Source organism: Monodon monoceros, unplaced genomic scaffold, assembly GCF_005190385.1.
Source record: "Monodon monoceros isolate NGI ecotype Baffin Bay Population unplaced genomic scaffold, NGI_Narwhal_1 Super_Scaffold_12, whole genome shotgun sequence".
In the NCBI taxonomy this organism is placed as follows: domain Eukaryota; kingdom Metazoa; phylum Chordata; class Mammalia; order Artiodactyla; family Monodontidae; genus Monodon; species Monodon monoceros.
Window position 1 is genome coordinate 127,244,320 of NW_021703768.1, and position 14,916 is coordinate 127,259,235.

The window sequence follows — 14,916 nt, forward strand, 5'->3', positions numbered from 1 at the left end:
CAGAAAACCAAAACAATCATACCACCCCCTTCTCCCAAAAAAAAGCGTCCTTAGGAAAACACTGCCTCTTAAAAGCACGTGCCTTGGAGCTTCAAAACATACAGGGACACGCGTTAGACTCAGTGGTCTGAGTCTCCCCAGTTTCACTTTGCTGGACTATTTACCAAACAATTTTGCCCCTGCTCTGCGGAGGGAACACCCCTTAACATCCCCACAGAAGCAGAGTGCGATAAAACCCACACCGGAAAGTGCCGTTACCTCCTGCTTCTCCTTGAGTCGGGGAGGAGACCCCAGCTTCCCCCCAGGGACTTGAACAGCTTGTTTTTCCACAGAGAACCTGGCCTTTCAGGTGCTCTAACACTGAGGTGTGACCTTGGCCAAGTCGCTCCTCCTTTCCCTGAAGGGGTACATTGTGCCTCTAACCTGCCCGCTGTGCCCCAGTCAGAGATGGCACCTGGGGCAGCTGATGGACAGGTTTTTTTGTCTCTGCAGCTGGATCCGCCCGCTGATGTCAGTGAGCAGGCCCATGGCGATGTGGACAGGTACTCCAGGAAAGCCAGGTAGGATGCAAGGAACACCCTATATGCGGAAGAGACCTGGGCCGGGGATGCTGGCATTGACACGTGCCAGGCCATGCGCCTTCAGGGCCCAGGGACAGCTACCACCCGTGTCCTTGTGTTCCCTTGCTCCCTGGCATCCAGGTGTAGAGCAGTAGGTAGAAGCAGGGGTAGGTGACCGTATGAACCTCGGTGGTTTTGATGCCAAGGAGGTGCCCCTGGCAGAGCAGAAAGAACCTTCACGTTCACCCCCTACACTCTGCCAGCCCATCACTGCTTTCACCTCTTGTTTCAGCCTCATGGCCTCACTCCAGGCCTCACCCTATTCTGACAGCCAGCCTTTATGCCAAGCCTGAGCAAAGCCAGGGCCCGTGGGGCCCCAGTACCTGAGGAGGAGCCCAGAACTGCTGGTGAGTCCCCCCAGGCCCCAGGACTTACTCCTCAAGGATCCCTGCCCCTAGCAGAGGCCTTGAGTAAGGACCCACCTCCACCCTCTCCCAGAAAAACAGGGGCCAAATCAAGGCAGCACGTGTTTTTTTTTGTTTGTTTTTTTGTGGTACGCGGGCCTCTCACTGTTGTGGCCTCTCCCATTGCGGAGCACAGGCTCCGGATGCGCAGGCTCAGCGGCCATGGCTCACGGGCCCAGCCGCTCCGCGGCGTGTGGGATCTTCCCAGAGCGGGGCACGAACCCGTGTCCCCTGGATCGGCAGGCGGACCCTCAACCACTGGGCCACCAGGGAAGCCCTATCACGTGTTTTTTAGTTTCCATAGCTTGCCTGCCCCAGGGTGAGGGTAGGACCTCGGTTCACCTCCTCACAACCACCACGGGCTGCATGAGGGAAACCCCACTTTCCACAACCTGCCCCTTCTCCAGCCCTCAACTCTCTCAATTAGAACGATGTTTTCTAAAGTGCATTCTGCAGCCTGAAGTGCTCAGGTTGGGGGAGAAACTTGGTCAAAGATGTTTAGGAGATGCTGGACGCTTTGCTTCCTCCTTGGGAGTTTGCAGTGCATGTTAGCATCTTAAAGGCTCTGAGAAATCCTGCGGTTTGCAGAGCTGTTTAACTTGAGTGAACCTAGAGTTTCCCAAATTACTTGGCTACCCATTCTTTTCTTGGTTGTGACCATTAACGTCCAATGAACTAGCCTATCCTAGTCAGCCTTTGGGAAAAGTTATAGGAAGAAGTATGTGTGTGTTTCACTCCAGAGCTGTCCCCGAGGCTCCTGGAAAACCTGTTTGCCCAGGGCTGAAGAAACAGAGTCACATCTGAACCCCTAGAACTAGAAATGGATGAAGCCCACATCTGGGGGAATGAAGAAGGCAGTCTGGGATGACAGAGGAAACCTCAGTTCCTGTGAGTTGACTTTTCCTACGTGATGGTCCGGGGGGCTGGGGGACCCCAGGCATGGCCCATTGGCTCCTGTGATCTCAGTTTGCTCTCTGCTAAAGCTGGGTAAGAACCTGCTTTGAGGATCTTTTGCAGATCAAGGAGAGAGGTGTGTATGAAAGCATTTAATTAAAATGCTTATACAGGGGTGGGATTGTTATTGGTTCCAGATGACCCAACGCTTCCTGAGAAGAATCTTGAATCCACAGACAGTCAGGATTGGACAGGCCTGCTGGGGTTAGTTATTCGAGCCACCCCTTTGCACTGACGGGGAGGCTGAGGGCCAGGATCCGTGGGCCTGGGGTCAGGGGTGGTAGAAGGAATTAAGTGGAGAGCAGGAATGAAAGAGAGCACTGGTAAGGGTGGGGGGCAGTCAGAGCAAGGAGGAGAAAGACCAAGTCTCAGACATGACCTCCCAGAGCCTGGGGAGGAAGAAAAAGTATGATAAGGTGAAACCTGGATGACAGGTGAGGCCCTAGTCCTGGCTCTGCTGGTCCCACTCCCCGCCTTGGTTTCCTCATCAGTACAGGAATGAGGTTCCAGCTCTGGCTGTCGAGGGTACTTAGATCCACTAGGTGGCCCCCGTGTCCTGACGGCACTGAGGCCGAGGGACCGGGAGTGCAGGGCAGTGAGTCTTGCCCGGTCCAGGAGCAGCAGCTCTGCCGGTAACCCCTAGACTGACCGGATTCCGGGCCTGGGACCGGTGCCATGCCCGATTCACTGCCCAGTCGGCAGGGCCTCCAGTGCCCCCCTCCCAGCCACTCACCCTCCCCAGTTTGATTCACAGCATGTGGCCCCTGTCCTCCCCTGCCCCCCAGCCCCTAGTCTAAACTTCAGGCAAGCCTAGAATGGGACACTAGGGCCATCTGTTCAGTTCCCCCAACCGGTTCAGAGGCTGAGAAAAGGCCGGGGCGGGAGTGGGGCTTGGGGGGATGGCTGCGGGAAGTGAGGACCAGTGGGTTGTCTCCTCTTGGTCAGATGACCAATATGGCATGGCTGCCCCTGGGGAAGGCCTCAGAACCCCCCGATCTGAACAGACAGAAGGGGAGGGAGGAAAGGGCTCTTCTTGCTTGTCCCCTGCGCCAACTTGAGGGGCCTCCGAAGCCCCGAGGGTGAGTCTACGCGGCCCAAGCCCCCAGGGCTGACTGGCCGCACATCCTGGCTCCCCATCTCACTCCCACCCTTGTCCCCTCCTAGGGACAAGAGGCCCCTGCTGTTTTCTCTGCCAAGTCCTCGAGAGAAAGCTGTGACCACAGCATCCCGGCGGTCCAGGCGCTATGTGGCGAGGTAGGAGACCTCAGTGGGGGTGAGAGAGGCCAGCGGGAAGGCGGGGGAGGCGTCGGCCCCGAGGACCCGGTACAGCAGCTGCTCCTTCTCCTGCTGGAGCTGCCGGCGCAACTGCGACTCCTTCTCCAGGGCCTCTCGGGCGAGAAGCAGGTCCTCAGAGAGCTGCCTGTGGACACAGACAGAGCCCAGGGTTGCCTGCGGGGAACCGCCCCTCGGGGTCTCCATCAACTGCAGTGACCAGCCCACTTCTCCAGGAAGCCTTCCCCGGGGGCCCACCGCCCCGTCTGCCTGTCCCAAAAGGCAACTCTGTTTGTCTCCATCCTGGCTAAGTGGGCTCCATGGGAAAGCCCAATCCAGGAAGAAGGAAAGGAAGCTTAGGGTTCAAGAGGCCCGATGAATGAATGAATCAGTTGTAAGGGATCCGTAAATGAGAACTAAGATCATGTGTCGGGTGTAATTTGTTGGTCTGTTGAAAAAAAAGCTGTTGACCAAGGAGTGTGGCCCTCAGACACCGCCCCCCCCCAAGCCCCACTCCCACCCTGGCCTTTTCTCAGCCTCTGAACCAGTTGGGGGAACTGAACAGACGGCCCTAGTGTCCCATTCTAGGCTTGTCTGAAGTTTAGCAGACAGCTCTGGGTTCAGATCTGCTCCACCACTGAGACGTGTAACTCTGGACAAGGTATTCACTCTTGGTGAATTTGTAAAATGGGAATGATAACAGGACTGGCTGTTAGAGTAATTACGAGGATTAGATGAGATAATGTGTAGTCAACAAATTACATCTGACACATGATCTTAGCTCTTATTTACGGATCCCTTACAACCGATTCATTCATTCATTTGGCCTCTTGAACCCTACGCTTCCTGTTCCTTCTTCCTGGATTGGGCTTTCCCATGAAGCCCACTTAGCCAGGATGGAGACAAACAGATATTAATCAGCCCTGTGACTTCTGTTTCCGGGCAGAGCCGGTCCTTTGGGATTTCCCTTTGCTGACCCCCCAAGCAAAGAGGAGCCGCATTCCCCAGACCGGCCTGGGCCCACGTCAATCCATTCCCAGGGCCTCTTGGAGACTCTCCCAACTGGAAGTTCACAAAAAAAGCGGTGGGGATGGGAGGAGGGGGGTGGGAGCAGCTACCTGGACACAGCCATCTGGTTGCGGCCTCGGGCATGGAGGTCCTCGTTCTCCTGCTGCAGGGTGGTGATTTTCTCCTCCAACAGCAGGTTTTTTTCTTTCTGTGACAAATAAGAGCGAGCTCAGAAAGCCACCAACCTCACTCGACACAATGTGTGCTGTCACCTCCCTCTTATCTGTGCTCACTGAAAACACTGATTTACTTGAGACCAAATGTCACATTTCGTGAAGCAGTAAGATTACTTGGAACAATACAGCTAAGGCATGAACACAGGACTGCCAGCTTTTCACTTTGCCAGATGAGTATTAAAAAAAGAAGAGCGCCACTACTATTTAAAATCTCCATCAGCTCACAAGAGTATTTTGGTTCTCCAAAAGTCAGAAGTATCTAACGTATAAAAATGTAAGTGTATCTGTTATGCTATTCCACAGAAATGGTTGAAAAAAATTTATAGGGAAGCTCTGAGATGGTCTGATTTAAAATTTAGGTTGTGCGCCACACAAGAGGACAGGGAACTTCTTCCAGGACAACGTAACATAATCCGTTTGGATTCAACCCTAGGTTCCCAAGGCCTCCCTTCTCCTGGAGACAAAGCCACCTGTGTCCCCAATGCCCACCACTGCCCAGGCCTGTCCTTGCTGACTCTGGCTTTCCAAATCTGTCTGACTTTTTTTTTCAGCCTTGACTCCTTCCTCAGCCCCTGCCCAACCTGTGACATCTGCCAGCCCCTCCTGATTAGCCCGGCTACCTGCCCAGCGTCACCCAAGTGACAGCAACATGAGCAGTCAAGAAATGTACAGGACCCGGATGACAAGGAGGCACTGTTGGACCCAGACCAGCCTCAGCGGCTCAAGGGCCAGCACAGGTGGCAGGTCACAGCTGGTATGGACCAGGCTGGGCCCTCCTCAAAGTGCCTTCCCTCTGCACACCTGACAGAGTAAGTGCCCAGAAAGTAGAAGCATGAGCTGCCCCCGCTACCATCCCCCACCAGCCGCTGCCAGCCACGGACCACTGTCTCCATGAGGATGAGCCGCTTGTCTAGCTCGTGGATTCGCTCGTTCTTCATCTCGATGACAAAGTGTAAGCTCTCCAGCTCCTGCTCCCAGAACTGGCTGGGGCTCCCGTACTCCTAGACAGGAGCACAGAGCGATCTCAGCAGACCATCCGGCAGAGGGGGCAGCGGGGCACGGGCGACCTCCCTCCTACCCACTCTGCCCCCAGCTCTGACTCTCACAAGTCACCTCCCTCTCTTGGCCCATGGAAAGTGCTTAATGCGCTTTATCTCACTCTATTCAATAGTGCATGTTGTGCTCACACCATCACAGATGGGGACACCGTGATTCACAGAGGTCAAGTCGCTTGTGCTAAGTGGTAGGTTTGCTCTTTGCACCTAGTTCTGAGTCCAGAGCCTGAGCACTTGACCATCCCATATGCCTCTCTCTGAACCTTACCTTCCCCCTCAGTGACATGGGGACACTGTTTCTTCCAGACCCTTGTGAAGGAAAGAGTGTCAGGTCTGAACCCTGTCCTTGAAGAGGGACTGGCCTTTCCTGTTGCCCAGACCTGGACCTCCCTGGAGATGGAAGGAGAAGCTGCGGGTGAACTGCTGCCTACCTGGATGTGCTTCTTGTAGTCTTGGCTTAGGATGGACTCCTCTACCCTCTTCACCTTGGCCTGGAAGGCCTCCAGCTGTGCGGTCAGTCTGTCAGTGGTCTCCTGGAGAAGGGAGTGGGATGGAGATGATGAAACCCTGGCCCATAAGGCTGGAGGTGGACTTCTCCACCCCACAGAGAGGGGTCAGTATTGGGTTCTTCAGTCTGTTGTTGCTCTGCCCAACAGTGCAGGCTCTAGCTACTTCAACCACTGCCCGAAACACACAGCCCCACCTCTCCATACCCTTGGGGACGATGTCAGGGTATTCAAGGCCAGTGGTAGCCTGGCATTCAAAATACATGCAAACCGGGCTCGGTGTCCTTGCCCTTTCTCTTCTCTCACTGCTCCCTCTACACGCCTTCTCCTGCAGCCAACATCACATCACTCTTCCAGCTGCCAGGTGCATTCCTGTCTCCATACTGCTCCCCTGCCAAGGGTTTCTTCCACCCGAACCTTGCCTATTGCCTTTAGGGTAGTGCACCCCCTTACTATGACTCACAGACTCCCACCGTTTGGTCCTTGCCTCCCTCTCTGGCCTCAGCTATCTCCCACTTATACTCTATACCCAGTCATCTTGGACTTGTTTCAGTTCCACAGGTACTCTATATTTTTTCCCTTTCCTCCATGGCTTTAAACACTTTTTATTTTATTTTTCCTACCTAAGGCACTCTTCCTACCCTTCTTCATCTGAAAAATTCTAACCCACCCTCAGACTCCAGCTTAGATCTCAATCCCTCTTGGAAGTCCCTGACCAGCCAGATTGGGTCGGACACCTCCTCTCCTGCTTCCACAGGTCCCTGTGCATCCACCCATCGCTCTAATCACACTGTGGCACCAGGCCCATGAAGTCTCCAAGATGCTCCCAGCGGTCCGTGAAAAACAGGCCAACCCTTATCTCAGACCAAGTCCTCCTGAGCTAATATAATAGTGTGGTGGCCACATCACAGAGACTGACATGGCCCAACCCGTCTCACCTGCAGGGCCGCCTTGGCCTCCTGGAAGGAGTGGGTAAGGGCTTCTTTATCCTGCTCATGGGAGGCCTGGAGGACTGGAGGGAAAGGAGACCACTGTGAGCTCAGATCCCTGACACTTCACCCTAAAGCTGTCCGACAGGCCCCATGAGCTTCAGAGAGCCCAGGTGACCCCCTGGGATCATGGGGACCAGGAGTCTGAGGATGCTTTTATTCCTGCTCCTACCTCATGGGCTTGGGGATGTACCAGAACTATAGTAGATATTTAATAGAAGCTCATGGAAGGGGAAACAAATGAGATCCTGGGAAGAACTGTGAACCCTACCAGATTGTGGGTGCCACCCACACCTGGCTGAGGGGAAGATCCAAAGATCTGCGGCAGGCTGTTAATCTCAGGCCACAGCATGCTGTGGAAAATGCACAGGGTCAATGTTCTATAAGTTGGGTTAGCCAAATCACAAAATCATTGACTCATTAGTTGTCAAACTGTGGCACAAAACTACAGTAAGTACATTAGATTTGGGGCCAGGAAATCTACCTGGTCCTAATTCTGCTTCTCTAAAACTGAGAAACCTGGAGGAGATCACTTGAAATACCTAAAACTCCTGTTGACTCAGTTGTGAAATGGGTCAAAATAAGCCTGGCCTAGTTGTCTCTAAGGGGTGAGAAAAGGACATGCAAGGGCTCTCCAGGCTGGGCAGTGCTGTGCAGAGCTGGACTTATCACTCTCCAAATTCACGGAGTTTACTTTTCATCCTGCCTCCTCTACAAAGTTCCTTTTGGAAAATTCCAACCTTCTCTTGGCTGAGAGAAGATAAGAGGGAAATGACTAGTCACTGGGTGGGATGGGAAATAGGACAGACAACAGGAAAGTGTAGTACAGCCAAAGGCCCAGGCATATAAGGGGCCTGTGTCACAGTGGGCAGTGACACAAGGAAAAGAATGTTCAGTAACATAAATGTGATCGAGCTGTCAAAAATGGATAAGATCAGCTATATAAAAACCACAGGCTTAATTTTTATAAATTATGGGCTTAATTAATTGGCCTATCAAGACAGGTTTGTTTCCAGGTAAGATGGAGGAAGCACACTCCATGCAGTCTACTGAATTTAGCTATAAAACCAGGACAGAATGAATGGAACAACTATTTTCAGACTCTGAAAGGTAAACGGTAGCAGGCAGACTGGGCAAGAAGATCAGAATTCAAAGTACCACTCAACCAGTACATTTAATTTAAACAAGACCCAGAATCTGATGTATTCAAACATCCAATGTATCCAGAATGCAATACAAAATTGCTCAGCTTGCACTTCTCAATACTCAGCATACAAAGAAGTGGGAAAATCTCAATCCTCCTGAGAAAAGACATTCAACAGATGCCAACAGTGAGGTGCCACAGATGTTGGAATTATTAAGGGACTTTAAGGAAGCCACTATACAAATGCTCTGAAATAAGGGCGAACACTCTTCAAAAGGATGGAAAACTAGAAAGTGTAATCAAACATTAAAACTAGGAGCGGGCTTCCCTGGTGGTGCAGTGGTTGAGAGTCTGCCTGTTAATGCAGGGGACACGGGTTCGAGCCCTGGTCTGGGAGGATCCCACATGCCGCGGAGCAACTAGGCCCGTGAGCCACAACTACTGAGCCTGCGCGTCTGGAGCCTGTGCTCCGCAACGAGAGGCCGCCATAGTGAGAGGCCCGCGCACCGCGATGAAGAGTGGCCCCCGCTTGTCACAACTAGAGAAAGCCCTCGCACAGAAACGAAGGCCCAACACAGCCAAAAATAAATAAATTAATTAATAAACTCCTACCCCCAACATCTTCTTAAAAAAGAAAAAAAAGGAGGGAATTTTACAACAAAAAAAATGAAGTAAAAAACTCACTTGGTGGGCTCAATAGAAGAACAGAAATGACATAAAAAAGAGCTAGTGAACTTTTGAAGATCAATAGAAATTACCCAATCTGAAAGAAAGTGAAAAAATATTGGAAAAAAATGGACAGAGCCTCAGGAACCCAAAAGATAATCCCAGGATATCTGACATTTGAGTCAAAGACTCAGAAAGGATGCAGCGCAGAAAAACTATAGGAAGGAATGGTTGAATGCTTCCCAAATTTGGCAAAACATAATCCTACAGATTAAAGATGCTCACTGAACATCAAAGTAAACCCAACGAAATCCACACTCAGACATATCATTTTTAAAAACGAATAACAATCAGCCATAAAAAGAAACGAAATTGAGTTATTTGTAGCAAGGTGGATGGACCTAGAGACTCCATACAGAGTGAAGTAAGTCAAAGAGAAAAACAAATACCGTATGCTAACACATATATATGGAATCTAAAAAAAAAGGTTATGAAGAACCTAGGGGCAGGACAGGAATAAAGACGCAGATGTAGAGAATGGACTTGAGGAGGGGGAAGGGGAAGGTGGGACAAAATGAGAGAGTGGCATGGACTTATATATACTACCAAATGTAAAATAGATAGCTAATGGAAAACAGCTGCATAGCACAGGGAGATCAGCTTAGTACTTTGTGTCCACCTAGAGGGGTGGAATAGGGAGGGTGGGAGGGAGAGGCAAGAGGGAGGAGATATGGGGATATATGTATATGTATAGCTGCTTCACTTTGTTATAAAGCAGAAACTAACACACCATTGTAAAGCAATTATACTCCAATAAAGGTGTTAAAAAAAACTAATAAAAAATCTGGAACAGAATCAAAGAAAAATGGTGCATTACATAGAAGAAGTAAGTTTGAATGAGTTGTGGATTTCTCATTAGAAAGCTTAGAGACTAGAAGGCATAAGAACATTTTAAAACTGCTGAAATAAAAGAACCGTAAATCAAGAATCCTATCTTCAGTAAAAATATCCTTCAGGAAAGAAGGTGAAATAAAGACATTCTAGATGAAGAAACACTAAAAATTCATCACCAATGGACCTGCTCTAAAAGAACTGCTCAAGGAAATTCTTTAAATAGAAGGCAAATGGTACCAGAGGGCAACTTGAAACTTCAGGAATTTAGGAAGAACAACAGAACTGGTAAACACCTGGGTAAATGTAATAGACTATTCTTTTTCCTTTGAGCTCTTTAAAATATGATGGGTAAAAGCAAAAATTATAACATTGTCTGACGGGGTATTCAGTGTATGCAGATGTAATACATAAGACTAAGTACAACAAAAAGGAGAGATGATAGACCTATATGATGATAAGGTTTGTACATTCCACTTGAACTGGTAAGATATTAATTCTAAGTAGACTGTTACACATATTGTAATTCTTAGTGCAATCACTAATACATACATACACATACACACATATATACATACACAAAGAGATACAGTAAAAGAGAATAGGGGGGCTTCCCTGGTGGCAAAGTGGTTGAGAATCTGCCTGCTAATGCAGGGGACACGGGTTCAAGCCCTGGTCTGGGAGGATCCCACATGCCGCGGAGCAACTAGGCCCGTGAGCCACAACTACTGAGCCTGCCTGGAGCCTGTGTTCCGCAACAAGAGAGGCCGCGATAGTGAGAGGCCCGCGCACTGCGACGAAGAGTGGCCCCGCTTGCCACAACTACAGAAAGCCCTCGCACAGAAACGAAGACCCAACACAGCAAAAATTAATTAATTAATAAACTCCTACCCCCAACATCTAAAAAAAAAAAAAAAGAGAGAATAGGTAAGTTAAAAAGGAATACTAAAAAATGTTCAGATACTCCAGAAGAAAGCAGGGAAGGGAAAATAGAGGATAAAAAACAGAACAAACAGAAGACAAACACCAAAACGACATCCATATCAATAACAACATTAAACTGCCTAAACACTACAAATAAAAGAAACCCCAACTATGTGCTATTGACATGATATAACACCTACTTTTTTTGTTTGTTTTTGGCCGTGCCGTGAGGCTCACAGGATCTTAGTTCCCCGACCAGGGATCGAACCCATGCCCTCAGCAGTGAAAGCACAGAGTTGTAGCCACTGGACCACCAGGGTCCCTACAAAAACCTACGTTAAATATGTCATAGGTGGGTTAAAAGTAAGAATGGAAAAGAAACATTTAAGAATAAGGAAGATTCTCGGGACTTCCCTGGTGGTGCAGTGGTTAAGAATCCACCTCCCACTGCAGGGGATGCAGGTTCGATCCCTGGTCAGGGAACTAGATCTTACATGCATGCCACAACTAAGGAGCCTGCGAGCTGCAACTAAGGAGCTGGTGAGCCGCAACTAAGGAGCCCTCCTGCTGCGATTAAGACCTGGCACAACCAAAAAATAAGTAAATTAAATTAAAAAAAAAAAGAATAAGGTAGATTCTCAGGGATGAAGATGTACACTACATCATGATAAAGGGGTCCATTCTCCAGGAAGACATAACAAACCTTAAATATTTATACATGAACAGTCATTCTTCAAATTACATGAAGCAAAAACTGACAGAACTGAAAGGAGAAACAAATACACAATTACAGTTGAAGACGTCAACACTCCTCAGTATTTGATAGAAGAGGTAGACAGACAGTAAAAATATAAACTGAACAATACTGTCAGTGACTTGTTTTAATTGATTCATTTATAAAATACTCAATACACATTCTTTCCAAGTGCACATGAAACTTTCACAAGATAGACCATATCCTGAATCATAAAACAAGCTGAAAAATATTATAAAAGAAATGAAATACAAACTGTGTTCTCTGACCATAATGGAATCAAACTGGAAACCAGTAAAGAGAACTAGAAAATGTCCAAACACTTGGAAGGAAATACACTTCTAAATATTCAGTGAGCCAAAGAGGAAGTCTCAAGGTAATCTCCCCTGAATATATTTTGAACTGAACAAAAATAAAAATATAAAACATCAATTTGTAGGATGCAGATAATGCAGTGCTGAGGGGGAAATTTATAGCACCAAGTGCTTATGTTAGAAAAGGAGATAGGTCTCAAATCAATAAACTTCTAGTTTAAGAAACTAGAAAAAAAAAGAGCTAACTAGATACAAAGCAAGCAAGCAGGAGGAAGGAAATAAAAAGAGAAGTCAGTGAGATTGAAAATAGAAAAATAGGAAAAAGAAATCAATGGAACCGAAAGCTGATTCTTGGAAAGGATTAATAAAATTGATAAACCTCAAGCAAGACTGACAGAGAAAAAAAATTAAATGCACAGATTACCAATTACAGAAACTTAAGAGGGGATAGCATTATAGATACAGAAGATATTTAAAACAATACTAAGGGACCACTATGAACAATTCCTACGCACATAAACTTGACAACTTAGATAAAGAGTACCAATTACTGAAAAACTACAAACTTCCAGAACTCATCCAAGAAAAAATACATAACCTGGACATTCCTCTAACTATTGAAGTTAAATCTGTACTTAAATACTTTCTGGAAAGGAAATGTCCAAGCCCATCTTTTCTTGTGTTTATTTGCTGTCTGTATATCCTCTTTGGTCAAGTATCTGTTTAAATCTTTAGGTTTCTCTGACAAATTCTACTGAATATTTAAAAATGATATAGTACCAACTCTATACAATCTCTTTTAGAGATAGAAGAGGAAGGAGCATTTCCCAACTCATTCCACGAGGCAAGCTTTACCCTGATACTAAAACCAGACAGATGGTACAAGAAAAAACTACAGACCAGTAGCCCTTATGAACATAGAAACAAACATCTTCAGTAAAATATTAGCAAATCAAATTCAGCAATATATAAAAAGACCAAGTGGGGTTTTGTAACACAAGTCCAAAATTTGAAAACTCAAATCAATGCAATCTACCATGTTGACAGTATAAAGAAAAATCCATGATTATATGGATCATAGACCTAAATGTAAAACTTAAAACCATATAGCTTTTGGGAGAAAACATAGAAGATCTTTGTTACCTAGAGTTCAGCAAAGAGTTCTTAGATATGACACCAAAAGCATAACTGATAAAAGAAAAAATAACTTTGGAATTTATCAAAGTTAAAGCTTTGCTTTGTGAAAGCCATTAAGAGAATGAAAAAGAAAAGAAAACAAAACAAAACCAAAACACCCACACAGACTAGGAGAAAATATTTTGCAAATACAGAGGACTTGTATCCAAAATATATAAATATCTCTCAAAACTCTACAGTAAGAACAAACAAGCTACTTAAAATGGGCAAAGGATTTGAACAGGCATTTTACCAAAGAGGTTATACAGACAGCAAATAAACACAAGAAGAGATGTTCTACATGATTAGTCATTACTGAAATGCAGATTACACCCACAGTGAGTCATCATGCTTATTTATTAGAACAGCAAAAAATAAAAAGTATTGACAAGTGTTGGTGAAAAGGAACAGTGGAACTCATCCATCGCTGATGGGAATGTAAAATGATGGTCCCTTAGGAAAGCAGTTTAGTCATTTCTCATAAAACTGAACATACATTTATGATATCCATTCCACCCCTAGGTGTTTACCCAAGAAACTAAAGAACACACAGAGACCTGTACACAAATGTTTATGAAATTAGAACACTCCCTTAACACCATACACAAAAATAAACTCAAAATGGATTAAAGACCTAAATATAAGGCCAGACACTATCAACCTCTTAGAGGAAAACATAGGCAGAAAACTCTATGACATAAATCACAGCAAGATCCTTTTAGACCCACCTCCTAGAGAAACGGAAATAAAACCAAAAATAAACAAATGGGACCTAATGAAACTTCAAAGCTTTTCCACAGCATAGGAAACCATAAACAAAACCAAAAGACAACCCTCAGAATAGGAGAAAATATTTGCAAATGAAGCAACTGACAAAGATTAATCTCCAAGATTTACAAGCAGCTCATGCAGCTCAATAACAAAAAAACAAACAACCCAATCCAAAAATGGGCAGAAGACCTAAAGAGACATTTCTCCAAAGAAGATATACAGATTGCCAACAAACACATGAAAGGATGCTCAATGTCACTAATCATTAGAGAAATGCAAATCAAAACTACAATGAGGTATCAACTCACACCGGTCAGAATGGCCATCATCAAAAAATCTACAAACAATAAATGCTGGAGGGGGTGTGGAGAAAAGGGAACCCTCTTGCACTGTTGGTGGGAATGTAAATTGATAAAGCCACTGTGAGAACAGTATGGAGGTTCCTTAAAAAACTAAAAATAGAACTACCATACGACCCAGCAATCCCACTACTGGTCATATACCCTGAGAAAACCATAATTCAAAAAGAGTCATGTACCAAAATGTTCATTGCACCTCTATTTACAATAGCCAGGACGTGGAAGCAACCTAAGTGTCCATCATCGGATGAATGGATAAAGAAGATGTGGCACATTATACAATGGAATATTACTCAGCCATAAAAGGAAACGAAATTGAGATATTTGTAGTGAGGTGGATGGACCTAGAGTCTGTCATACAGAGTGAAGTAAGTCAGAGAAAAACAAATACCGTATGCTAACACATATATATGGAATCTAAGAAAAAAAAAAAGGTCATGAAGAACCTAGGGGTAAGATGGGAATAAAGATACAGACCTACTAGAGAATGGACCTGAGGATACGGGGAGGGGGAAGGGTAAGCTGTGACAAAGTGAGAGAGTGGCATGGACATATATACGCTACCAAACGTAAAATAGATAGCTAGTGGGAAGCAGCCACATAGCACAGGGAGATCCGCTTGGTGCTTTGTGACCACCTAGAAGGGTGGGATAGGGAGGGTGGGAGGGAGGGAGACGCAAGAGGGAAGAGATATGGGAACATATGTATATGTATAACTGATTCACTTTGTTATAAAGCAGAAACTAACACACCATTGTAAAGCAATTATACTCCAATAAAGATGTTAAAAAAAACCAAAACTCTACAGTAAGAACAAACAAGCTAATTAAAATGGGCAAAGGATTTGAACAGGCATTTTACCAAAGAGGTTAT

General features: G+C 46.3%; 1 protein-coding gene across 1 annotated transcript in view; it reads right to left on the minus strand.

Annotated features, from left to right (window-relative positions):
- Positions 1 to 2,913: 2,913 nt before the first annotated feature.
- The window catches only part of CCDC69 (coiled-coil domain containing 69), a 35,443-nt gene continuing 23,440 nt past the window's right edge, over positions 2,914 to 14,916 (minus strand). The window contains exons 5-9 of the mRNA XM_029218990.1: positions 6,994 to 7,067; positions 5,981 to 6,082; positions 5,376 to 5,495; positions 4,369 to 4,466; positions 2,914 to 3,398 (exon numbers count right to left, since the gene is read on the minus strand). Coding sequence (XP_029074823.1) covers positions 3,221 to 3,398; positions 4,369 to 4,466; positions 5,376 to 5,495; positions 5,981 to 6,082; positions 6,994 to 7,067 — 572 coding nt within the window. The 3' untranslated portion in view covers positions 2,914 to 3,220. The remainder of the gene's footprint in view (positions 3,399 to 4,368; positions 4,467 to 5,375; positions 5,496 to 5,980; positions 6,083 to 6,993; positions 7,068 to 14,916) is intronic.